This window comes from Canis aureus, chromosome 11, assembly GCF_053574225.1.
Source record: "Canis aureus isolate CA01 chromosome 11, VMU_Caureus_v.1.0, whole genome shotgun sequence".
NCBI lineage: Eukaryota > Metazoa > Chordata > Mammalia > Carnivora > Canidae > Canis > Canis aureus.
The window spans coordinates 34961781-34986624 of NC_135621.1; the positions used below are offsets into that span (position 1 = coordinate 34961781).

Consider the following 24844-nt stretch of genomic DNA (forward strand, 5'->3'; position numbering starts at 1 on the left):
AACAAAAAACTATCCCATGAAACTACTAGGAGGATTAGGACAAATAATATAAGCTCCCTAAGAGCTGACTGTACCTTATTTACCCCACTGTTCCCTGTAATTAGGACAGAGCTTGACAGAGAATTGCAGATCAGTGAGGAGAGCCTGGAGGGAAAGGAATGAATGGCCCCAGCCACCACGCCTGGCACCTAGTAGGGGTGCAGAAGAGGGCCAACGCAGCTGCAGCAAGTTTATCAAGGACTTGTGTGCAGAGAGCTGTGAGCCAGGTTTCCTAGAACGTAAAGCAAAGAGATGCAGCATTCTTCATAACATGAGGGGTGGATTGACTTACAGCTTTAAGATTTTATGTATTTCACAAGGCTGGTTCAACACCCGTAAAACAATCAATGTGATTCATCATATCAGCAAGAGAAAAACCAAGAACCATATGATCCTCTCATTGGATGCAGAGAAAGCATTTGACAAAATACAGCATCCATTCCTGATCAAAACTCTTCAGAGTGTAGGGATAGAGGGAACATTCCTCGACATCTTAAAAGCCATCTATGAAAACCCCACAGCAAATATCATTCTCAATGGGGAAGCACTGGGAGCCTTTCCCCTAAGATCAGGAACAAGACAGGGATGTCCACTCTCACCACTGCTGTTCAACATAGTACTGGAAGTCCTAGCCTCAGCAATCAGACAACAAAAAGACATTAAAGGCATTCAAATTGGCAAAGAAGAAGTCAAACTCTCCCTCTTCGCCGATGACATGATACTCTACATAGAAAACCCAAAAGTCTCCACCCCAAGATTGCTAGAACTCATACAGCAATTCGGTAGCGTGGCAGGATACAAAATCAATGCCCAGAAGTCAGTGGCATTTCTATACACTAACAATGAGACTGAAGAAAGAGAAATTAAGGAGTCAATCCCATTTACAATTGCACCCAAAAGCATAAGATACCTAGGAATAAACCTCACCAAAGATGTAAAGGATCTATACCCTCAAAACTATAGAACACTTCTGAAAGAAATTGAGGAAGACACAAAGAGATGGAAAAATATTCCATGCTCATGGATTGGCAGAATTAATATTGTGAAAATGTCAATGTTACCCAGGGCAATATACACGTTTAATGCAATCCCTATCAAAATACCATGGACTTTCTTCAGAGAGTTAGAACAAATTATTTTAAGATTTGTGTGGAATCAGAAGAGACCCCGAATAGCCAGGGGAATTTTAAAAAAGAAAACTATAGCTGGGGGCATCACAATGCCAGATTTCAGGTTGTACTACAAAGCTGTGGTCATCAAGACAGTGTGGTACTGGCACAAAAACAGACACATAGATCAGTGGAACAGAATAGAGAATCCAGAAGTGGACCCTGAACTTTATGGGCAACTAATATTCGATAAAGGAGGAAAGACTACCCATTGGAAGAAAGACAGTCTCTTCAATAAATGGTGCTGGGAACATTGGACATCCACATGCAGAAGAATGAAACTAGACCACTCTCTTTCACCATACACAAAGATAAACTCAAAATGGATGAAAGATCTAAATGTGAGACAAGATTCCATCAAAATCCTAGAGAAGAACACAGGCAACACCCTTTTTGAACTCGGCCATAGTAACTTCTTGCAAGATACATCCACGAAGGCAAAAGAAACAAAAGCAAAAATGAACTATTGGGACTTCATCAAGATAAGAAGCTTTTGCACAGCAAAGGATACAGTCAACAAAACTCAAAGACAACCTACAGAATGGGAGAAGATATTTGCAAATGACATATCAGATAAAGGGCTAGTTTCCAAGATCTATAAAGAACTTATTAAACTCAACACCAAAGAAACAAACAATCCAATCATGAAATGGGCAAAAGACATGAACAGAAATCTCACAGAGGAAGACATAGACATGGCCAACATGCATATGAGAAAATGCTCTGCATCACTTGCCATCAGGGAAATACAAATCAAAACTACAATGAGATACCACCTCACACCAGTGAGAATGGGGAAAATTAACAAGGCAGGAAACAACAAATGTTGGAGAGGATGCAGAGAAAAGGGAACCCTCTTACACTGTTGGTGGGAATGTGAACTGGTGCAGCCACTCTGGAAAACTGTGTGGAGGTTCCTCAAACAGTTAAAAATAGACCTGCCCTACAACCCAGCAATTGCACTGTTGGGGATTTACCCCAAAGATACAAATGCAATGAAACGCTGGGACACCTGCACCCCGATGTTTCTAGCAGCAATGGCCACGATAGCCAAACTGTGGAAGGAGCCTCGGTGTCCAACGAAAGATGAATGGATAAAGAAGATGTGGTGTATGTATACAATGGAATATTACTCAGCTATTAGAAATGACAAATACCCACCATTTGCTTCAACGTGGATGGAACTGGAGGGTATTATGCTGAGTGAAGTAAGTCAGTCGGAGAAGGACAAACATTATATGTTCTCATTCATTTGGGGAATATAAATAATAGTGAAAGGGAAAATAAGGGAAGGGAGAAGAAATGTGTGGGAAATATCAGAAAGGGAGACAGAACGTAAAGACTGCTAACTCTGGGAAACGAACTAGGGGTGGTAGAAGGGGAGGAGAGCGGGGGGTGGGAGTGAATGGGTGACGGGCACTGGGTGTTATTCTGTATGTTAGTAAATTGAACACCAATAAAAAAAATAAATAAAAAAAAAAGATTTTATGTATTTATTTGAGAGAGTGAGAGAGAGCACAGGGGGTGGAAGAGAGGGGGACAGACAAGCAGACACCCCGCTGAGCAGGGAGCCCGACGTGGGGCTCCATCCCAGAACCCCAGGATCGTGATCTGAGCCGAAGGCACACGCTTCACCAAGTTACCTAGATTTTCCAGATTGACCTATACTTTAAGTAAATATTTACTGAGCACTGACTTGTGCAAGACTCCCTGGTAGATGCTTTGCATAGGGCTAAGGCCGGATAATGACAACACAGGTGTAAATCTGGAGAGACAAAGGAAGAAGCATCCGGTAAACATGTAAAACTACTGGAAAACGTGCACTTGACGCACACCATGAAGCTGTTAAGACAGTCCCTTTCTTTATGTTTTTAAATGGTGGAGAGATGGCCTGGTTTCAAGAAAGCAAGATGAGTGACCGTAGGGTGGATCACCTCTCGCCATATGAGCTAGTGCGTGTGACTGAACCCATTGAGTGGCAGCTTCACTAAGAATTGGGAAAGATCCCGCCTAGCTCACAGGTTTATGAGGTCCTGTATTGCAAAGACTGAACACAGCGGGGATGTTGTATAAAATTTTTGTTTTCTTCTCCTATTCTGTCCTTGATGGGAGGGCGGCGTGGAGGAGAAGGTGGGTGTTGGAAGCTACTCGGGGAGCACAAGGTGGAGAACATGCTCAATGAACCTTTTTGTTTTTTGAGCTTTTATGACATGCCAAGACCCTGTGCTGACCCTTTTATACTTTACTTCATTTAATCCTCACAATAGGATGTGGGTACTATGCCTGGCCCCACTTTATTCACAAGCAAACTGAGGCTCAGAGAGCTGACTTCACTTACTGAGCTCATACATCCAGCTTATGGCAAAGCCCATTCTCCCCAAGCCTATGGGATTCCAAAGCCAGAGCTGCTAATGGTTGTGCCAATGACTGCAAACTCCCCCCATTAATGACTGCATCCATGACTGCAAACTGTAACACGCTATGCACATGGAAGGTGCTCTTTTATTTTAACACCAAGGCTTTTATGCTGAACCTGTTATAAGGAAAATCACATCTGTAAGTAAATAGATATGAAGTCATGATAAGGTGTATACCATGTCAGATTTGCCAAAGTAACTGGCACAGGGAATACCTATCCTGTGGTGATGCCAGGTTGGATTTACAAGCTCTGAAATGGATTTGAGATGAAAGGCACGCTCTGCTCCCAGGCACTCCTATAGGAAGGAGCACCTGTGGGTGTCCTCAATCAGCAGCCCGTTGCCAAAGTCACATTGAGGTCCCCGTGGCAGCCAGATACCCACTGCCACCCGTGACAGTGTGCTCCAAAGAACTACAGTGTGGGTTGCTGTCTCCACCCTCACGGATCAGGGATGACCTGACCTCCTGAACTTCTTTAGGTGGTAGAGGAGATGAGCTAGAATGGACACTTATAAGATTTTCCTTCCAAGTCTAGGTCTGGGGAGGCAAGGAGGCAGCCTGGCTTCAGAATCAGAATTAGGCTGTGTTCAAAACCTAGTCTGACACCAGCTGTTTGGCCCGGACATGTTAACTAGGCTCTCTGAATCTTGGTTTCCTCACCTGTAAGACAGGGACAGTAATATCAAAGGTTCAGTGTAAGAATTAAATGAGGTAGTGTACAGAAGCACTTAGCACAGCACCTGGGAGAGATTATAAATTTTATTAATCTTCTACCCAGTTTCAAAAAGGGGATCATCTTTATTTAAAAAGCAACAGTTTTGAGAATAACTCATTCAGCCAACCTGACATCAGTTACCAAAATGATTTCAATGTAGTTTCTTTCTTACCTCCCACCCTCCCTTCATCTCTTCCTCACTTTCTCCCAGCCCCTTCAGCCTTTTCCTCTCAATAATCATCTATGTGTCAATATATAGTCTCCAGGTACTGTCTACAATCACACAGTTTTGGTGGAGCTTTTTGTTTGTTTGTTTTATAATCTCTCAATACCACAAAACCCTTTGAACAAAACCCAGACCCCCGGGGAGTCCCTTTCTTAGGTTCTCATCTCTCAGACTCCTCTGCAGCCCTCTGGACACCCCCCATCCATGCGCTTTCCCAGCTGTGCCCCAGGTGGTGCTCCCCAAGCTTGCACAGTGCCCGCGGGGCAGGTCTGGGCGGGCAGCAATCCCTGCTCCCAGCACCTCCTCAGCTGTGCTCTGCTGCCTGGGAACCCTGAGGAAGCCCCAACCAACCAGAGGAATAATTCATTCTTCTAATCGCAGCAAAGTTTTCAAACTTGAAAACGGAGCCTTGATTAGAAGAAAAGCTGGGGTTTGTTTTTTTATTTTTATTTTTCTAAAAGCCTGGCACTTCTGAAAAGGTCCCCTACTCAAACCACAGCAACCTCAAAAACTCTGCCCACTGAGTTGAAAATAAAAGTTCATGGAGACCAAAGGCTCTCTCACAACAAGCGCTCAACGCTTTGGAAATCTTCTTTCCAATGCTTGAAAGTTTCAATGATTTAACTGAGGGCCTCTAGCCCTCTGGAATCTCTCTTCTATGTAAACTCCCAGGGCTTTCTCAGCCATTATTATTTATTTTGCATGATGTTAAATAATGCTTTTATAGATAATCTATTTCACTTTTGTAAAAGCAGTCACCAAGTAGAAGAAATTAAACTAGAAACAGAGATAACATAGCCTTTTTAATCATAGAAGGATGACACAAAACTAGTTGGTTTTCTTTTGGGTGGAACAAGAAACTATTATAGGCACCTTCTAATTCCTAATTCCTAATTCCTGCCCTACTGTCTATTTATTATCAGTGGACCTGAACCTTGCAAAGAAAACATAGAAAAATATTTAAAGTAATCAATATCATGTCATAAACAAATTTGAGTATATGTCATGAGCTCAATTCTGGAACTTTGTAAAATCCTAATAACTTCAATAAGAACCAGCCTACCCATGGGCATTTAGAAACAGTATACAAATTAGAAATACATTGCACCCACTGGGAACACCCCAAATTTAGACTAATCCTTCTGAAAAAGATGACGTGAGACTCAAAAAATCACTTATGCTCATTTTTTTAAAATTAGAAATTCAATAACTGTAATGTTTAAAGAAATACCTCTTTCTTCAAAAGCCTAATACTAGGCAGCCCAGGTGGCTCAGCCGTTTAGCGCTGCCTTCAGCCCAGGGCCAGATCCTGGAGACTCAGGATCGAGTCCCACATCAGGCTTCCTGCATGGAGCCTGCTTCTCCCTCTGCCTGTGTCTCTGCCCCTCTCTCTCTCTCTGTGTCTCTCATGAAAAAATAAAATCTTAAAAAAAAAATAGTCTAATACTAGTTTGAGATGATCCTGTGGCAATCAGAAGATTCCAAACACAGTCATAATTTTCTTCACCAAATGAACCTGCACCTCAAAAATTAGATGCTGCTGGTGTAATTAACGATCACTAATCACTTTTCAGATTATTCAAATGACAGTCTGAAATCTAGTTCAAGAGCAGTTCACTTGTGTTGACTGAGTGCATTTTCTCCAACAAGATGGATTCAAAGGATCAATGCTTATGAAGTGATAATTCTCCATTCCGATTAAATAAAACTCTGCCATGTTCATCAAACTCATTTAGGCTGCATCTAAACAACGCTGACCTTTACCACAATTGGTTAGTCAGGAAACACACAGCACCAAGTGGTAACTACCCTTCACCAGTTGCAGCCTTTTCAAAGGCTTTCTCATTATCCCTTTAAATTAAAACAAGACAATTACGACAATGCAAACCCACCGTGTCCACCTTCACCTGTCTATTAATAATTATTAATTGATCAGAGGCAGATTATGCTTTTATGTCTAATTGGGGATTAACCAACCACAAAAGTGGAAACTACATACATATTTTGAAGTTATTCTGCTCTGAGGATCAGATCTAACATGACAAAAACCAGATAATCTACTGGTACAGGGCAATCCAGTCCTAGTTGCCTATGTTTGGACATTATTCAAATGAGAACCTACTGGATGAATTGCATTCTTTTCTGTTTTTTATGATCTCTTTCTCTCTATCTGAAAGAAAGTGGTTAATATTTTAAAAATTCAAAAATCAGGGGATCCCTGGGTGGCTCAGAGGTTTAGAGCCTGCCTTTGGCCCAGGGCGCGATCCTGGACTCCCGGGATCGAGTCCTGCGTCAGGCTCCTGGCATGGAGCCTGCTTCTCTCTGCCTCTCTCTCTCTCTCTCTATCATGAATAATAAATAAATAAATAAAATTTTTTAAAAAATTCAAAAATCGCAATGCAGGTAAAAAGCATACTATAAAAACAGAAACAGAACAAATGAATATTTTTCTCCTTGCATTAAAAAATGTGCAAGAAAGACAAAAGAATTAAACTGTCTCTGTATATCTTGCTCAACCGAGTTTCAGAGAGTGGCTCGTTTGAAACAGAATTTTCCACTTCTGGAAAATCAAGTGTAAAATGGTTGTCTTTAAAACAGTGATGCCTACAATCAGAAAGGGGGGCAGGAATGGAGAATGTGAGGCCTTCATATTCCAGAACCGAAGGGCATCAGGACTTGCGGCCGGGCCTCTGACAAAGGGGTGGAATCTATAGCTAGTCTGAGTGCTTTGTGGAGCTTCCTTCCAGGATTCAAATTCCAGCCAACAGGTGTTACCCCTACAAAGACACATTTTCTACTTCCTTTAACAAACTGGACAACACAAGGATGAAATCGTGGCAAACGGGAGCATGTAAGATGCCTTTGTCATGGGAAAGATAGGGAAATGAGAATGAAATTAATCCCTCTATCTACATTTTAGAAAGGAATGATTTATCTTCACATCAGAACTGAGGCTGTATCTACACATACAGAAAACATCTAGATATGCGGAAACAGTCTACATTTCAGGATTCTTATTCCATTTTCCCAACTAGATACACAGAACTGGACCTAGGAAGACCAGATAAATGTTTTTAAATAATAGCTGCCACTTACTTAGCAATTTCTAGAAGCCAGGCTTAATGTGCATGATCTCATTATATTCTCTTGACCTTGGAAAATATGGTGTAGATGCTTTCACAAAGAACAAAACAGAAAGCACTGAGAAGGTAGGTCATTTGACCTCAGAAAGTGGCTGAGCTGGGACTTAAAGTTTAGTCTGTCTGATGGCAAAGCTTATGTTCTTTTCATTAAGTCAGGCTACATTCACCTCCAGTCAAAAGTTAACACCTATCTGTGAATGATGTCTAGCTGCCATATACTATTCGTCAGATCACCTAAAGGCTACTTATATTCACACATGACTTAATGGCTTTTCTCTCTTTAATCTTGTCGAGGTATGTCTGTATGTGAGCACGAAGAAAGCTTCGACATTCTCAGGGACAAAGCAAATGTTAACTTAACTTCAAATGAATCCCGAAGACTAAAGGACATTTCACAACTGTAGTAAATATATGAATGTTTTATCTCCCTATTTTTGCCAACAAGAGTTAAACATGTTGTCTCCACAGTTTACTGGACTATCCTACCCTGTACCTGCCAGGACAAAATGGCAAGTCATTTGCTTTCACTAAAATGATGGATGCTTTATTGGACATCTTTTCTAACAACCCTCTCCCTCACTAGGAGGTGGTGGAGGAGGAGGAGTGGAAGGAGAAGGAAGAGAAGGAAGAAGGGGAGGAGGAGAGGAAGAAAAGAAGGGGGAGGAACAAAAAGAAATCATCAGTATGGCCTTGGGACTAAGAGCGTGGACCACTCATAGGTTAGGCCACCTACCCCCCTCCTGGGTATTCATCTGCCCCAGGAACCATGGCATATAATGGTGTAGATCGTAACAGTACCCATAACATATATTTTAAAATACAACTAATAACGCATTCATTTTTTTCAACTAATAATGTGCTTAAAGGACTTAGTTCATGCCTGGCATGTGAAAGGCATGGAACAAACTTTAGAGACCTAAATACAAAGCTAGATTTAGCACTTGCATTTGGTGTCAGGTAAAGTCAGGTGTGCACATGAGGTGGATCTCACTCCCCCTGAAATCACGGGGTGTCTTATTAGCCCAGCCTCTAATGCTCAGAAACTTACTGAACACTTTAGCTTCCACTTTCATTTTCATCTCTAGCCTGTTGGTTTCCTCATTTAAACTGTGAATAATAACAGGTCCTTCTTTATAGGGTTGTGTGAGCATCACATAGACAATTCATTTAAATAAAAATGCTTAGCAGCAAAGTTGAGACGTGGATTGACTGTCTTACCTATGGATACTTCCACATTTTCTACGGGAGCCCTCTCAGGTGCTTGGATCAGTTCTGTAAGAAAATTGGGGCCCAGCAATAGTAAGCTTCCAGGTCAAAGGCACCTGGATTTGTGGGGTACCCAGGAGGTAGTAACCTTCCCATCATCATGCTCTATCTTCTTCACCCCAGATAGTGGTTATTTTCTTTATGGCACTTATCACTCATGGACATTACCTATTTTTTTGTATGTTTACTTGTTTGTCTAGAGTTTATTCTTCAGAAGGACATTGCTGGCATTTTTGTTAAGCCCAGCATCCAGCAGAGTGCATGGCACACGGGAGACATGTAGTTTTCTTGAGTGATTGAAGCAAGCAACGTTTGTCCAAAATCATCATTCAACCCCTATGACACACTGCCTTCCATCACTGCCATTGTTCCAGACCGTCTCCAGATGAAGAATCACGGGACTCCTTCAGACACGTTTTCTCTAGGGGGGGCCAAGATGAAAACTTTCCCTGATTTTCCATGTTTGTCCATAAAGCTCTCCTCTCACCAAGTGGGATTCAAATCCATCTCAAGGCCAAAGTCAAACCAAGCCCTGCTGGGCTAGCACTCTAGTGGGGTCCAGATGAGGCGGGCTGACTGGGGTGAGGCGACTGGCTTTCCCAGTCTGGTCTCATACAAGCTGTGGCCCCACACAAGTTCCAGACCCTCTTTGTGGTTTCAAAGGGACACCGCAGAATTCTGGTAAGGCTTAAATGACTGTGAAAAAGCATGTGAAAAATTGCCTGTGACAGGGCTGACCCTTGGTGGGTACTTGACAAGAGAGTAGTACATCCTTTTCTTTAGGCTCGAAGAGGCATCTATTTCTGCATCCCTTGGTGTGCTCACCCTCTCAGTATGTCCTCGCCTTCTCTTATCTGATGCACTGCAGAGTCCTTGATGCCAGAGACTGTGGCCTTGTCCATCCTGCCACCCAGCAGGTGCTTAGTGAATGAGGCTAGATAAAACCTCTGATAAATTCTCGCTAAGTATTTTCTTTTACTTTTACCTGACACTTCCAAATCAACTGTCTTTGAGTTCATTTTCTCTGTCCTAACCTTAATAAAACTGCACAGATATCTCATATAAAGTGGAAGGGGTAAAAACATTAGACGTTTCCTGCGCCTTTTCCATCCCGCAGAGCCCTGGAGGGGCAGCCAAAGAGTGTCCCAAGTGTCCTGCAGAACACGCAGGCTGGGCTCTCAGGGGCCTGTGCAAGTGGAGACCTGACTGTCCAGCACCCCATGTTGTGATGTCATCTTTTTTATATCGTCTCAGCCTTTTCCATGCAGACACCAAGGCAAACACACATACACACACACATACACACACACACACACCAACTTGACTTAGAATCGCCACCTCATAAGGTGTTAGACATGGAAGAGAAACCCTGTGCTTGATGCAGCTCACAACTACATCCCTCTCTTGGAGCGCCTTTGAGGATCAATGTCTGTAAAACTGCTTTACAAAATACCTGGCAGATTCCACATACACAGATACATTTGTGTGATTGTAGGGAGAAATTTTAGGTGGGCCATAGCCATCTTTACATCCAATCCATTCAACTATAGATGAGGGAGTGGAGTATCAGGGATAAGGGAAGGGCTCCTCTGCTCAAATTATTCCCAGAAGGGGTGGCTAGGTGTGAGAAGATCCTCGCCTCTCTCTAAGAGCTTGAGCAAGGGAGAATAGAGTCTTGCTCTCCTTTGATGGCAACATTTCCCTATTTTGGCCAATGTGTATACCTCTCTGGCATAGGTGAGGGTCTGTGGCATAGGTGAGGGTCTGTGCGCTGGCTTCATCCCCTAGAGGCATATCAGGGTTCCCTAAACTGATGCTGAGTATAGTCCCACAAAATTCGGTATCTTAAGGAATGCACCTTAGGTATAACTAAGAAAGGAAATTACGGACCTTTAAAAAGTGGTTATCCGAGGTTCTTCTGGACTCTTAAAATTCTAAAGATGACTAACCAAAATATTTTAGTATTTATTAGTGTGGGGAGAGATGCACAAAATTGTGCAATGGGTCACGGTCCAGATAGTGGTAACGAGCTCATCTATGCTTCCTGGATCCTACAAATAGAGAGGTTTCCAGAATTCTATCATAAAGGGGTTTATTTTTAAAAATATTTTATTTATTTATTCATGAGACACACACACACAGAGGCAGAGACACAGGCAGAGGGAGAAGCAGGCTCCCTGCCGGGTGCCGGATGTGGGACTCGATTCCGGGACCCCGGAACACCACCTGAGCCAAACGCAGAAACTCAACCACTGAGCCACCCAGGGGGTTCCATAAAGAGGTTTATGCCTAATTTATCAGAAAATCCCAGACTGTAAGCTGTCCAAGGCTTCATTTTATAGACAATGAAAATCTGAAAGATTTACCTAAAGTAACATTATACCCGGCTGGGTCGGAATCATACCTCAGAGCTTTTCCCACCGTACAAAGGAGGGAAAGAACTGGAGAGGGTCGCAGGGCTCCTCTACCCCAAGATTTCAGACCAGGCACCTCCTCTTTTCTTTCCTGCCGTATCTTATGCCCTCACCCTTTTAAGATTCGATTTGAGAAGGAGCGACGAGAAATCCATCCTGGGTGACCCACGGGGCATGAGGAAGACAAGCTAGAACCTTCCACGTTGGCGAGCGTGTGGCTCATGGGGGAGGCGGGCGCACTGCCCAGCCGGCCCTACCCTCGGGATGGGGAGCGAGGCTGCAGGAGACCCTGGAGAGCGGGAGTGGGAGGAAGGGTCACAGGTGGGCAGGGAAAAGGTGAAGCTGCAGGAGAGAAATTAGAGACCTTGGCGCCTCTGGGGGGCAGGTCGGTGGAGCTCTCACTCGGCGGCGGGGCGGCCCGAAGCAAACTCCTCTTTCCAACTCGCACTCGGCCCTTTGTTGTCGGCCTGTGCCTCTGGCTCCCGCTCATGCCCTCCGGTCCCCCGCCCCCCATGAAGTCACCCCAACTGCACTCATAATATTTTGCTTTGCGCCGGGTCTGTTTTCCACCACCAACTTCCAGCGGTCACCATGGCGACGCGCCGGGGAGGGGGCGGCGCGGCGGAGGGAATCCCAGGGCCTGGCCGCGGGGCGGCCCCGGCAAACTTCTCCGGGTCTCCCGGGCCTGCGGGCCCCCCGGGAAAGCGCGCTGTCACGGCCGCCGCGCCCATCGCTCGCCGGGCTTCCCGGACCCGCCCGAGCGCCGCGTCCGCGCCGGCAGCGGCTGCAGCCACCGGCCCGGGACCCGGAGCCCGGGACCACGCGGCTCTCGCTTGACCCTGCTGCCCAGCTCCCAGACGCGGGGGCCTGCAGGTGGCGGGGGTAGGGGCGCGCTGGGCAGTGCGCTGGGCAGCCAGGCCTGCGCGCTCCTACCCCCGCCACCTGCAGGCCCCCTCGCCGGCCACGCGCACGCACACTCGCCCAGGGAGGGAGACACAGCCCGATTTGGGTGCAGGAGCAAGGGGCAGACCCCGGGCCCTCTGCTCCCTTGAGCCGCAGACCGGGCCCCCGGGCGGAGACGGCTGCTCCTTGCCCAGGGCCGTGGCGAGGAGAGGCCGGAGGAGGCCCGGGTCCTGTTCGCAGCCGGGCGCTCTCCGTCCCGGGGCCCGAGCCAGGGCCACTGAATGTCCCCACCTGGGGGCCCGCAGGGCCAGGTCAGGCCTTGAGCAGGGCGAGGGCCGGCAGACCAGGGTGCCCTGCAGCCGTTGTGGCCCGTGGTGCTCAGATCCGGCTCCAGGGGTGCTTTGGCCGCCCCACCTCTGGATTCTGGATCCCGGGGACAGAAAGCGGTGGAGGCAGAAAACTCCAGCTCGGGCTCGGCAGGGCCCCTCTCTACCGCGCCCGCCGGCTGAACAAGAAGCGACCCGTCTGTTGCGTAGCCACCCCGCCCCGGCCCACCAGGCACAGGTTCTCCGGGGCCTAGAGTTCTACCTGCTTTTCTCCCTCGTTCTCGAATGTCCGGGTACCTGGAGTAACCGAGCAACGCCGGCCTGGGCAGGGCAGCCGGGCTTGGACCCGCGGGCCGGGCACTCGGGGCCGCCGCGGTTGGCTCACGTGGCGAAGGCGGGCCCGGCGCGGTTCGGGGAGCGTGGGGTGCGGCGCGGGCCGGGACCAGCGAGCGAACCGGGCACCGGCCGGGCGGGCGGCGCGTCGACTGCCCCACGCGCGCGTGCGGCCTCCGCGGTCCGCCCGGGCTCGGCGGCGCAGCGGGGCTCCGGGGACAGGGGCTCCGCTTTGTCGCGCTCCGCCGCGAGCGCGCGGAGGGCCCGGGAGGCGCGCGCCGGCCCCCCAGGCCTCCCCCGACGGGCCCGGGCCATTGTCTTAGCCCCACACTTGATGAGTATTTGGGGGAAAACTGGAGGAATATATTACCGACTCGGTGCGCGGAACAAAGGGACGCATTTCCTCAGGTCACGCTGAAGTGGCCCCAAGGCAGACCACTAGAGCCCCGGCCCCTGCAAAACGGTTCTCCCGGGCCCGAGGCACTTTGCGGGGATTTTCCTTTTAAGAGTCGGGGACGGAGGCCTGGCTCCCCCGCCTGTCTGATCCCGGACGCCCCCGACTTCGCCCCAGCACTTGCTGCGAATCGGTTGCTCGAGCCCTTTTCAGAATGAAATAGTGATCGTGATACCCGAGGTTCTGGTCGCACGCAATCTGCCGTAAAAGGAGCAGAATCGAACTGCTCCTTGGAGCGCTAGTCCCAGCGAGCGGGGAGAAAGGACCTTTACATAACAAGGGAAACTCTGTAGAAAAGCTAATTGGATTAAGTTCTCTGGAAGGGAGGTGAGGGGAGGCTCCTGGACCGGACCGCGCGGAGCTGCACTTCCGCGTCGTCGGTCTTGCAACTCCCGAGTGAAATGTCACCTGTACGCCTCGTGTCATTTCCCCAAAACTTTTTAGTTTGATTTCGGGATGGCGAGCGATCTGGGGACGTCTCAGATTTTCGGAAAACGGAGGGGGCGTGGATGGGGAAGAGACTTCTGTTACAGAACCCGTTTGGGGTGTTTGCAGTTGGGGTCAAAGTGACCAGGTGCCTCCACGAGCAGCAGCTACATCAAGGACAGAAGACAGAACGTTCCCACAGCCCCCTAGCTCTCCCCCCAGAACGCACAATAAGCTCCAGCCATGTGGAGAGGGCAGTTAAAACCCCCTACTGGGGCTTGGTGCGTGCGGGGTGTGAGGAGACCCCAAGTCCCTACGTGGGCCCCTTGGGAATACTTGGCCGCAAACAATGCAGACATAGGTTTAATTCTGTTCAAGGATATTTGCCTCTAAATTTGGGGTGCTCGGGAGGTGCTTAGTGGTGCAATCGCTTGACATCAAAATGTAGAGGGAGGGGCTTTTTCCTTCTGTGGTGCCTTCTTTACTGCCAGCAGAGAGCACCCCAGCAAGGCCCGCGGGGCACTCACAGCTGGGCGGGCGCAGCGGGCGAGGCCTCTCCTTGCCTGGGTTACTTCGTACAGCCAGGAAGACTGCGGGGCTCTCAACCTTTCCCCACTCCCAGGGAACTCACACCCACTCCGTGGGAGAGGGACTTGGCTCTTGGGATTAGAGATAGGCAAGCACCCTGGAAAACCAAAGATCCCCCTGGCCCGAGAGGATGAGTGTCCGGGCCACCAGGGCCTCGACAGAAGCCTGGAGGGGCTGGAAATTTCTGCACAGACCGAAGAAAGACCATCTGGGGCGATGCCCGGATGACCCCTACCCCCACCCCACATCCATTTCCAGCGCGCTTGGGGAAAGGTGGGAAACATTTTGGGGGTGCTTGTTTATTTCCTCGAGGAAGGGACGCGAGTGTGTTCAGGGACGGCAGAGGCTGGAAGGCACTTGTTGCTCGCCTCCGCAAAGCCCAGCGGCGACGCTCCTAGACACCAGCCCCAGCATCTCGTCTGGCTGCCGCCTGGGCCCAGGCTGCGCTCACCGCCCTGCTTCTGCCTCTTCCCAACCCGACCTCCCCAAGACTGGCCAAGGCCGCATCCGAGTGGCGCTGGCAGTGGACTGGTCGGGGACTGCGGCTGGGGACGGGTGGGAGAGAACTTCCAAGGAACTTCTTCCTTGGCGGCTCCTCCAAGGTGTTAGAAGTGGGAGGTGGAGAAAGCTCTATTGGGCAACCAAGACGCCGGGCTTTTTCGTTGTAAGAGATTCCTTGGCTTCCTTCCTTGGTCCTTACGGGCCGCCGCGACCCCAAAACCTGACTCCCGCAGCCCCTCAAGTGCGGAGCGGTTTTTGCAGATGCTGACGCCAGGCCTCGCCGGCCGCACTGCGTCCTGCCCTCGCTCCTGCAGAGTTAGAGCCCCGCAGCGGAGCGCGTCGTCGGATGCCCCTTCCGGGCGAGGAGGTTACACCCCGCCTCGGACGGCCCGGGGGTCCCACCTCCGACCCGGCGCGGATTCCCTCGGACCACCGTGTTCGCCGCCGCCACTCCCTCCAGCTGCGCGTCTCCGCCAGTCGGAGCCTCCGTCCCCACCTCCCAGGCGCTGTGCGGAGCCTTCGCCCTCCCCCGCCTCTGGGGAGTTCCGCTCGGCTTCCTGGCCCTAGCCCGCAGCCTCAGAGCGCACCGCTATTCCGGGGCCCCCGAACCCGGGGGAGGAGCCGGGCCCGGGAGGGGGCGGTCGGCTCGCTAAGTTTCTGCAAGCGGCACCTCGAGCTCGCGGCGAGCCAGAGAATCTTTACGTAACTTTGTGTTCAGGGCAAGCAAAAGCGCGCTCATCAGCGCGCGCGCGCGCACACACACACACACATTTACACACACACGATCACACGCTTACACACACACACTTCCACGCATCCACTTACATCGCACCTTGCGACGGATTGAAAACTTGTGCACGCTCTCCGTTATTTCCTAGGGTTCCACTGTCAAGTTGACCCTTCTGAACTTTTTGCAACTCTTTCTGAAGTTCCCCGTCTCCCTTTTCTTTCCCTCCCGATGTCTCCCCCCAACCCCCACCAGTAGGACTGACCTGTGGAATCCATGTCGGGTTCCTCCAGTAACCCACAATGCATGCTCTTCCCATGGACAGCACGGGCGCCCCCCAAAAGTCCTGATGTTTGGGGATCCCCTGTGCTAGAGATGCCCGGGGAGGAAGGGAATCGGAGAGAAAAAAAGACGTAGAGAACGCAAGGGCAAAAGGATAGAGGAGGAAAGGAAAAGAAAGAGAAAGGAGAAAGAAAAGAGAAAGGAGAAAGAGGAGAGAGAGAGAGAGAGCACGCAGAGAAGGGGGAGAGAGAAAGAGCGAGCGAGCGAGCGAGCGAGGGGACACTCAGTAATCCAGCCGGGCAAAGCCAAACCCGTCAAAATGTTTGCGGATGTTTCATGGGAAAAAGCATCATTTTATAGGAGCCCCGATGGGAGCAATGTCATTGATAGGCCAGCCGGCCTGATGAATGGCCGCTCGTCAGATGGGGCCGTGGCGAGGCGCACTGTGAAGCCCATTGTGGGCCTGTTTTGAATAAGAAAAGCCGCCTCCGAAAAGGGGGGCTCAGAGCGACGCAATCCCAGCCCTCCGACTTCCCCCTTCTATTATAGCATTAGCAACGTTTTTCTTATTTAAAGTTCCAGAGGCCTTCTCCAGCCTTCGCCCGGCACTCATTATAGGCGAAATCAAAATTGGCTTAGATGTGGCCCCCTCCTCCCTCCCCGGCCCTCCCCCCGCCATCGGGCCAGGCGGGGCGGTGGGGGGCGGCAGGGGACTCCGGGGAGCCTGGGGAGTCGCCTTCGCAGCCACGAGTGGGCCCCACTGCTTCCTCTCTTCTCTTGTGCCCCCCTCCCGGTTTGCTCCCGGGTGAGATTTTGAGTGGGGGCCCTGGGAACGCGGTCTGCCTCGACTCCCTTTCCACGCGGATCCGCGGACACGCGTGGACGAGTGGAGGCGTGGAGGGAGCTGAGAGCGAAAGGTGGGGAGGAGAGCAGCGGCCCTAAGACCCCAGCCCCCAACCTGGGCGGTGAGGAGGCCGCCGGCGGGGAGGGCGAAGGGGGCTGCCTGGTCTCCTCCAGAACTTTCTCTGTCTTCCCCTGGGTTTATCCATCTCCTCCACCCACCGAATCCCTCCCCTTCCCCTGCCTGGCTCTTCCTCTCCGCCCGTCTCCCTGTCTCTGTCCCTCACTCTGTCCTCCTCGTCCTCTGCGTCCCTCTATTTCTCCTGTTTTGGCTGTCTTTCTGTCCAGCCCCTGCCCCCACGTCTCTTTGTCTCTCCCTAGGACTCTGCCCCTCTGTCTCTATCCCCCTTGGTCTCTCTGACACCCCCTCCCCGCCTCTTCCCGTAACTCTGTCAGTCTGTCTGTGTCCCAGACCTCCCTCCCTCCCTCCCCCCTGCCCCCTCCCTCCCTCCCTTCTCCCGCCCGCCCTCTCCGCCCCCCCCCCCCACCCCGGCCTGCCGCGAAGTTTGTGAGAAGCCCGGCGTCCAAGTGGGGACGCGGTTTTCCCAGGGACCCCCTCCCCTCCTGAGTTTAAAGTGCAGAAAGAGGGGGGCGAGGCGCTGGGGGTCTGGAAGTGGAAGTGGGGGGGCAGGCTGCGTCTCCGCGGGCCCCGATAAAGTGGCCGTTCGCGGGCCGGCAGCGCTGTGATTAGAATATGAATGGGGCTCGGCAGGCGGAAGAGAAAGGCGGATTACCCCGGGTGCTTTGACCATGGACAGAGGCAGCCCGGCCCGGCCGCGGAAGGGGCGGGGTAGGCGGGCGGGGTCCCTAAGGCCCGGCGAGGGGGTCTCTAACCCGGGACCCGAGCCGGCGCGCCTTCCCGCGGTCCCTCGCGGAGCCCCCGTCCTGCGCTCCACGGAGGGCCAAGTGGGACAGGGTTGGGGGCCCGCAGGGGCCAGCACGTGCCGAGTTAAGGTCCGGGTGCGGGAGGAGGAAGGAGGCGGCGGCGCCGAGTGCGGGCTGCGCAGAGCCTGAGGCTGGCCTGTTTCAGAGCCCTGGGTTCGAATTTCGACTCGGTAAATTCCTTAATCTTTCCTGGCCTCGGGTTCCTTCTCTGTAAAATGGGGCAAAGATGTCCGCTCTCGGGGTCGGGGGCGGGGGAGAGTGAAAGAGGCAGTGGATGTGGAAGCAGCCGAGCATCTGCTCTTCGCCATCGGCGCCACCCGCGGCCCTCGGGCCACCACCCCGGGCTCAGCGGAGGGTCGCCTCCTCCGAGGGGCTGGCTGAGCGCTCCGTGCCGGTCCCCTCTTGCTCCGTCCGCTGCCGCGTTCATCGCGCGTTTGTTTCTGCAGGAACTTTGTTCACAGGGCCCCGAGCAGAGGCAGGCATTCTTTCCAGCTGCGACGGTTGGCGACCGGGCAAGCGGTCGATGGAAACCGGTGGCGACCGAAGGCGAAGGCGGCGGTGTCGCGGCGGTGAGGACGGCGGGATTCGGAGTCAGAAGATCTGAGCGGCTGGAGCCACCGCCCGCATCCTCGATTTCTCCCAGAGCCAAATGCGGCGAATGATAAAAGCCTCCTTCAGCCGCCTGCAGGGCCCAATCCGGAGGTAGAAGATTGGGCAGGAGCTTGAGCAGGTGCATGCAGGTGTTGGTGGACACCTGGGCAATTTTTGAGGGATGCTGGCGGCCAAGGTGGTCTGTTGTTATTATTCGTATTTTAATTATACCCGAAAAATGGATGTGGGGTGAGGTGGGGTGAGCCGGACTGGCAAGAAAAGTGAGGAGAAAGAACTTGCTTGCAAGTGGGCCCTGCAGGGCTGGTGCGTGCGGGTTCCGCCCTGTGTAATCTAACCTGGAATGGCACCAGCTCTTCCCCCTGACAGTGCTGCAGAAACGGGGAGCTCAAAGAAATGCAAATAAGCAGATAGTCATTCATTCCTTGGCAATTTTTATTGCACACCTACTATGTGCCCACCAGTAGTTGATCTAGGAGCTGTGGATACAGCACTGAAGAAAGTAGACTTAAAAAAAAATATCCTGCCTTCCTGGAACTTATATTGGAATGAAGGGGAATAGCTAATAGGTAAAATACATAATTAGATTGTATAGGTTGTCCAATGATGAGTGCTATGTAGCAGGTGGGACCAGGGAGGACCTCTCTGAAGTGGTCACACTTGCGTTTATTTTTATTTTAATTTTTAAAAATGTTTTGTTTATTTATTCATGAGAGACACTCACAGAGAGGCAGAGACACAGGCAGAGGGAGAAGCAGGCTCCCTGCAGGGAGCCCGATGTGGGACTCAATCCCAGGACCCCAGGATCATGCCCTGAGGGAGAAGCAGATGCTTAACCACTGAGCCACCCAGGTGCGCACCCTTGAGTTTAAAAACAAAGCTATCCTATGGGCTACTAACATGGTGTGTTCACTAGTGGAAATTCACTGAGCTGTGTACACTCATGATTTTATGCGTTTTTCTGAATGTATTTCAAACCTCAATAAAATGTTTGTTCACGTTCAATAACATCGTAATAGTAATAGCTACCATTTACTCTCTATGTATGGACTGTGCTTCCACTGTGCTAGGCATTTCCATGCATGATCTCATTTAATCCACACAATAAAACTAACATATAAATATTATTGTTTGTCCCCACTTTTCAGAGGAGGACAATTAAGCTTGGGCATGGCTCTCTCACCCTTGGACACAGTCATGAACAATGCCGTTTTTATTTTCCAGAGCTCAAAATCTAAAGCATATATAGCAAGACCTGCAGTGGGGAAAGTGTGGGTGTGATGGGATCCCTTGAAGGCTGGTGCCCTCGAGGCCTCCTCAAGGAGGTGATGGCTAAGCCGGGAGCTGAACTCAGCAGGCAAGGAGGTGGAGGGGCGTTGAAGACAGCAGTAAGGACAAGGAGGAGGCCTGTGCGTATGTTTGAAGACGAGCCTGGCATGGCTACCCATGCCATGGGAGCAAGGAGTAATGGGCAATTTCTTCAGCAGATAGGTGAGGATCAGATCAGGAGGGTCATAAATCTATCCTGAAAGGGTTCTGAGCATAGAGCCCTCAATTTGTGTTTTGGAGATGCCAGTGTGGTCATAGGGCGCCTATAGGATCAGGGGTTGTTACTAGAGGTGTTCATTGGCAAAGAGATCACGATGGCCTGAAATAGAGTCTTGGCAGTGTGGGCAGGGAGAGGTGACTCATCCACCAGCCTTGGTGGTGACTGGATGTGGCCAGTGAGGGCCACAGAAGGGTGATGTCCAGTTTTCTGACTTGGCCTATTTATACCATTCACAGAGATCAGCCAACAGCAGGGGTGGGGGTGGGGGGAGCCACAGGATTAGGGATTTGGCAGCAAGGGAGAGGTGACCTGAAGTGCTCATAAAGCTTCCCAGTAGCCACTAGCAGGCAGTGCCACAAAACTGTAGGATTGGCCTTGCTCGTATAGAACTAGGAGGCTGCTAAGGCCCTCAGAATGGATGTGTGAGCCGAACACAAGGGACAGATCATCTGACATGCTCCACCTCCACCCCTGCAATCTCCGTGGTGCCCTGTACTTTCTAATCCTCATACTTGATTGTAATTGTTGGCTTGTTGATGTCTTATTTTTTTCTACACAGCTTACCACCATCTAAAATTATTTGTTTCCTTGTTCATTGCATGCCTCTCCACTAGAATGCAAGCCTCTGGAGGGCTGGGACCTTGTCCTTCTTGCTCATGGCTGTCACCTCTGTCTCTGGATAGCATTTATTGGCCATCATGAGTAACCCATCCACAGGCCTGACTGGAAGCAGGTGACACAGACCCACAAGAGCACAGGATGGTGGATTCCTTTATGCAGTGAAGTCACTGGACATGAGATTTATACTTTGCATAGTATGGAAAGGTTCTTAGTTATTCTAAGTGAAAATCAGAGCCCTGTTCAACTGATTCTATAAAATGAAATATAAGGAATATAAGTCTTTCTTTCCTTCTTTCCTTCTTTCTTTCCATTTTCCTTCCTTCCACCCTTCCTTTTTTCCTTACCTCCGTCTTTCTTTCTTCTGTTTCTGTCTCTCTTTCTTCTGTTTCTGTCTCTCTTTCTTTCTCCCAATGCTGAACAACCAGTCATATTCCAGGCTTTGCTCTCAGCAGAGGTTCAGAGGTGAACAGGATAGACAATTGTCCTCCTCTCCCTTCTCTCTCCTGGAGTTACATTCTATTCGGACAACTGACAATAAACAAAGAAACTGAGATAAACAATAATCCTGCCTTCATGGATCTTACATTATAGTTAAGACATGAGCCCCAATCTTATGTTTGTTAATGGTTCATTTGGTGATTAGTTAAGTAATTATTTCTTTTCTTTCTTTTTTTCTTTTAAAAGATTTTACCTATTTATTCATGAGAGACACACACAGAGAGAGGCAGAGACATAGGCAGAGGGAGAAGCAGGATCCATGCAGGGAGCCTGATGTGGGACTCGATCCCAGGACCCTGGGGTCATGACCTGAGCCAAAGGCAGACGCTCAACCACTGAGCTACTCAGGTGCCCATAGTTAATTATTTCAATAAGCATTACCTGAGCACCTTCTATACACCTCTGTGAGGTGTGGGGATAAATAGTCCGATATGACTCTGTTTATCTTGTCTTAGTTTAGTGAAGGAGAAAGTCAAGAACTCTACAAGAGGGGAGTTAATACTCTACTAGAGGGGTGCCTGGGGCTGCTATGGGAGGAAGGGACTCCCCCAGCTCACTCAGGAAGCACCTGATGGTTAAATTGATTTCTGCCCACAACTGTCCTTTACAGTCAGAAAATGCAAATAGAGAGATGCAGAGTTTTAAAAGGATTGCAGTTTGGTTTCTTGCCTTCTAAGTCATTGGACACTGTTTCTCAAATATTGTTGTGCAGCAGAATCAGCAGGAGAACTTGTTAATAATACACTGGTGAGTCCTGTGTGCATTTAGAAGATACAGAAATTCTGATTCAGAAGGTCTAGTGGGCTTAGCAATATGTACTTAAAATTATTATTATTATTACAAAATTTCAAGCAAATGTAAGATAAGAAGGGATAGTATGGTGAGCCTCCATGGAACTATAAGGTAACTTCAATTATTATCACAACAGTGGCTACTGTTGTTTTGTCCATAATTTCAACCTATTACTCTCCCAATCCCACTCCAAGAACAGGTTCATTTTGATGCAAATTCTAGACATCATATACTTCCATCCATAATTATTCTATGTACCTCTAAAATAAAAGATTTTTACAAAATTACTATCATATTACCATTATCATGCCTAAAATATTAATAATAATTCCATAACCAAGCCTCACTATTCAAGTTTGCCTAATTGCCTGGTAATTTTTTAAAAAATTGGTTTGCTTGAATCAAGATCCAAACCAGATCCACACAATGCATTTGGTTGCTATGTCTCTTAAGTCTCTTTGAACCTAGAGATTTTCCCTCCCTATTTTATTCCTTCTCAGTTATTTGACAGAAGCCAAGTTGTCTTTCCTATTGTGTGCCCAATACTCTGCAGTGTGTTCATGGCATCCCTGCTGTGTGATTTAACATGCTCTTCTGATAATTCCTGTAAATTATTAGTTGGGTCTAGAAATTTGATCAGATTCAGATTCAAATTTATGGCAAAAAATAGCACATTGGTAGTGATGGGTACTTACTATTCTATCACACAGGGTTTCACATAGAGTCTCTTTGGGTTATTAAGAAGATGAGAGGTTCAGGTGTCATCAGACTCTAGGTTCTTCCCACTTAGGCCCAACTTCCTGCTTTTCTTGTCTTCTTCCTTCTTTAAGGACAGGATCACAAGTTCATTCATTTTTCATGATCACAAGATGACTGTAATTGCTAGAGGACCACAGCTTTCCTCAAACACTTCTCAGAGACTGCAAGAAGAAAAGAGAATATGTCCCTTCCCCTGTCCTTTCTTAAGAGTACGAAACTTTCTCAGAAGCCTCGGATAATTTTTCCTCCTGTCCCACCAGATAACTGATTTACCTGTCCATCCCTTAACCAGTAACAAAGGGCAAATAAATATCACGGGAAGCTAAGATGAACCAAAATTCTTCCCCAGTGCTGAAGAAGGGACCATCTTCCTCTAAAACACACAGACATCAGGTACATGAACCAAATTTGTGTTCAGTTACCAAGGAAGAAGGGGAGGCCTGAATAGGCAGCCCGTTGTGTCTGTCATAGCACTCAGTAGAGGCTCAGCCTTGCATCGCCTCATGCTGTGTAGTGGGAAGGGGGTCTCTGCTCAACTAAACAAACATACATCTTGTCCATGAACGCCTTCACTCCAGGTCCTAGCCTTGCAGCAGCACATGGCCTTCAACACTCTCCCGTTTGATTCCATCAACAGTTCATTTGTGAGAAATGATATTCACTGAAGATGGCAAAAGCTTGGCCCTCCACCTGTTCCTCAGACAGAATCTTCTTTTTTTTTTTTTTAAGGTTTTATTTATTCATTCATTCATGAGAAACACACACACACAGAGAGAGAGGCACAGACGTAGGCAGAGGAAGAAGCAGGCTCCACGCAGGGAGCCCGACATGGGACTCGATCCCAGGACTCCAGGATCACTCCTTAGGCCGAAGGCAGGCGCTAAACTGCTGAGCCACCCAGGGATCCCCCAGACAGAATCTTCAAAACTTGTTTCCTTGGTTGGGTTTGACAGATAGAAAGAAGACCCCATGTCCCCAGCCCTGCAAAAACCCCTCTCCCTTCTTGTTCACGAGAACAACTCATTTACCAGTGAAATGCTTTATTCTTGGGAGCCAGTGCTCTTGTGTATAGTAGACGGATCATTCTCAGGAACTATGCATTGAATGAATGAGTGAATGTCTGTTTTTAAAATCCATGAGTGACTGGAAGAAAATCATTTGCATGCTTAATGCAATTCCAAGAGAAATTTCGATGTTATTTTATTTAATCTGGAAGTGTAAATCAGTGCGACTGGTAAGACAATTATTATTTTTTTTAATTATTATTACCTTTGTTAAATAAGGCAACACATGCATGCTATATAACTCAAATTACAGGAAAGGTGTATTAAATATCAATCATCTCCCTTTCTTCCTAAATCCTTTTGTGATAACATATTAATATTTAGTATATGTGATTCCATACCTTTCTCTAGGCTCAAACATAAATTAACAATTGGATAAGAATATTTGTTTGGTTGTACCATAATTTCTCCAATCTCTCTTTTGTCATTTGGGTTATTTCCAGGTTGTTGGATTTTTTTTTTTTTTTTGCCATCATTGATCATGTTACAATAGAGCATCCCAGCACATATCTTCTTAAATACTGGTGCTTTTATTTCTATCAAATAGATTGTTGTGAAGGGCAATGCAAGGTCATTTAATATTTAAATGACTTTGAAGGATTGCTTTCCCCAAAACTTTAACAGTTGATACTTCCACCACCAGTATATGAAAGAACCAGTTTCTATATGCCCTTACATGCACTGAATGCCATTACTTTATAATTTTTTTAGCCAAATGTGGAGTAAAAATGATGAATAATACTATTTTAATTTATATTAGTGGGGTTCAATGCCTTTTCTTGATTTATTTGATTTTTGGATTCTATGTGTAATGAATTGCTTACTTCTGTGTTAAGCAGCCTTTAAAATGGTTCCCAGTGACTACACCTCTGGTATCCACACACTAGTGTCACTCTCTCTCTCGAGTTTAAGCTAAATCTAGTGATTTGTTTCTGATGAATAGAATTGGCAAAAGTGATGAGATGTCACTTTGCATTTTCTTTTACTCTATGGTTTGTGCTTTAAGGGTCTTATTTAATCTTCCTTTGTTCCCGACATTATAAAAAAAATGTTTCTGTTTTTCTTTCATTAGCTTAATCTTTTGATCATTCCATCAGAGATGTTTAAGCCATCTATAGTTCATTTTTGTAAATAATTGTTTTCAATATAGTTAACCCCCTTTTTTTTTTCTCCCCACCAAAACTGTTGTCCTAGTCAGCTCAGGCTGCCATAACAAAATACTGCAGATTGGGTGGTT

General features: G+C 48.5%; 1 protein-coding gene and 1 long non-coding RNA gene across 3 annotated transcripts in view; one reads left to right on the top strand and one right to left on the bottom strand.

Moving 5' to 3' along the window:
* The window catches only part of RFX4 (regulatory factor X4), a 162040-nt gene extending 145698 nt beyond the window's left edge, over nucleotides 1-16342 (bottom strand). For both annotated transcript variants that reach the window (XM_077914772.1, XM_077914770.1), the window contains exon 1: nucleotides 15914-16342. In XM_077914772.1, coding sequence (XP_077770898.1) covers nucleotides 15914-15956 — 43 coding nt within the window. In that variant the 5' untranslated portion in view covers nucleotides 15957-16342. The remainder of the gene's footprint in view (nucleotides 1-15913) is intronic.
* A 991-nt stretch (nucleotides 16343-17333) lies between these two features.
* On the top strand, nucleotides 17334-19340 carry LOC144323852 (uncharacterized). Its single transcript, XR_013389212.1, has 2 exons — nucleotides 17334-17885; nucleotides 18162-19340. It is a non-coding gene; the product is annotated as an uncharacterized LOC144323852 (long non-coding RNA).
* The last annotated feature ends 5504 nt before the right edge of the window (nucleotides 19341-24844 follow it).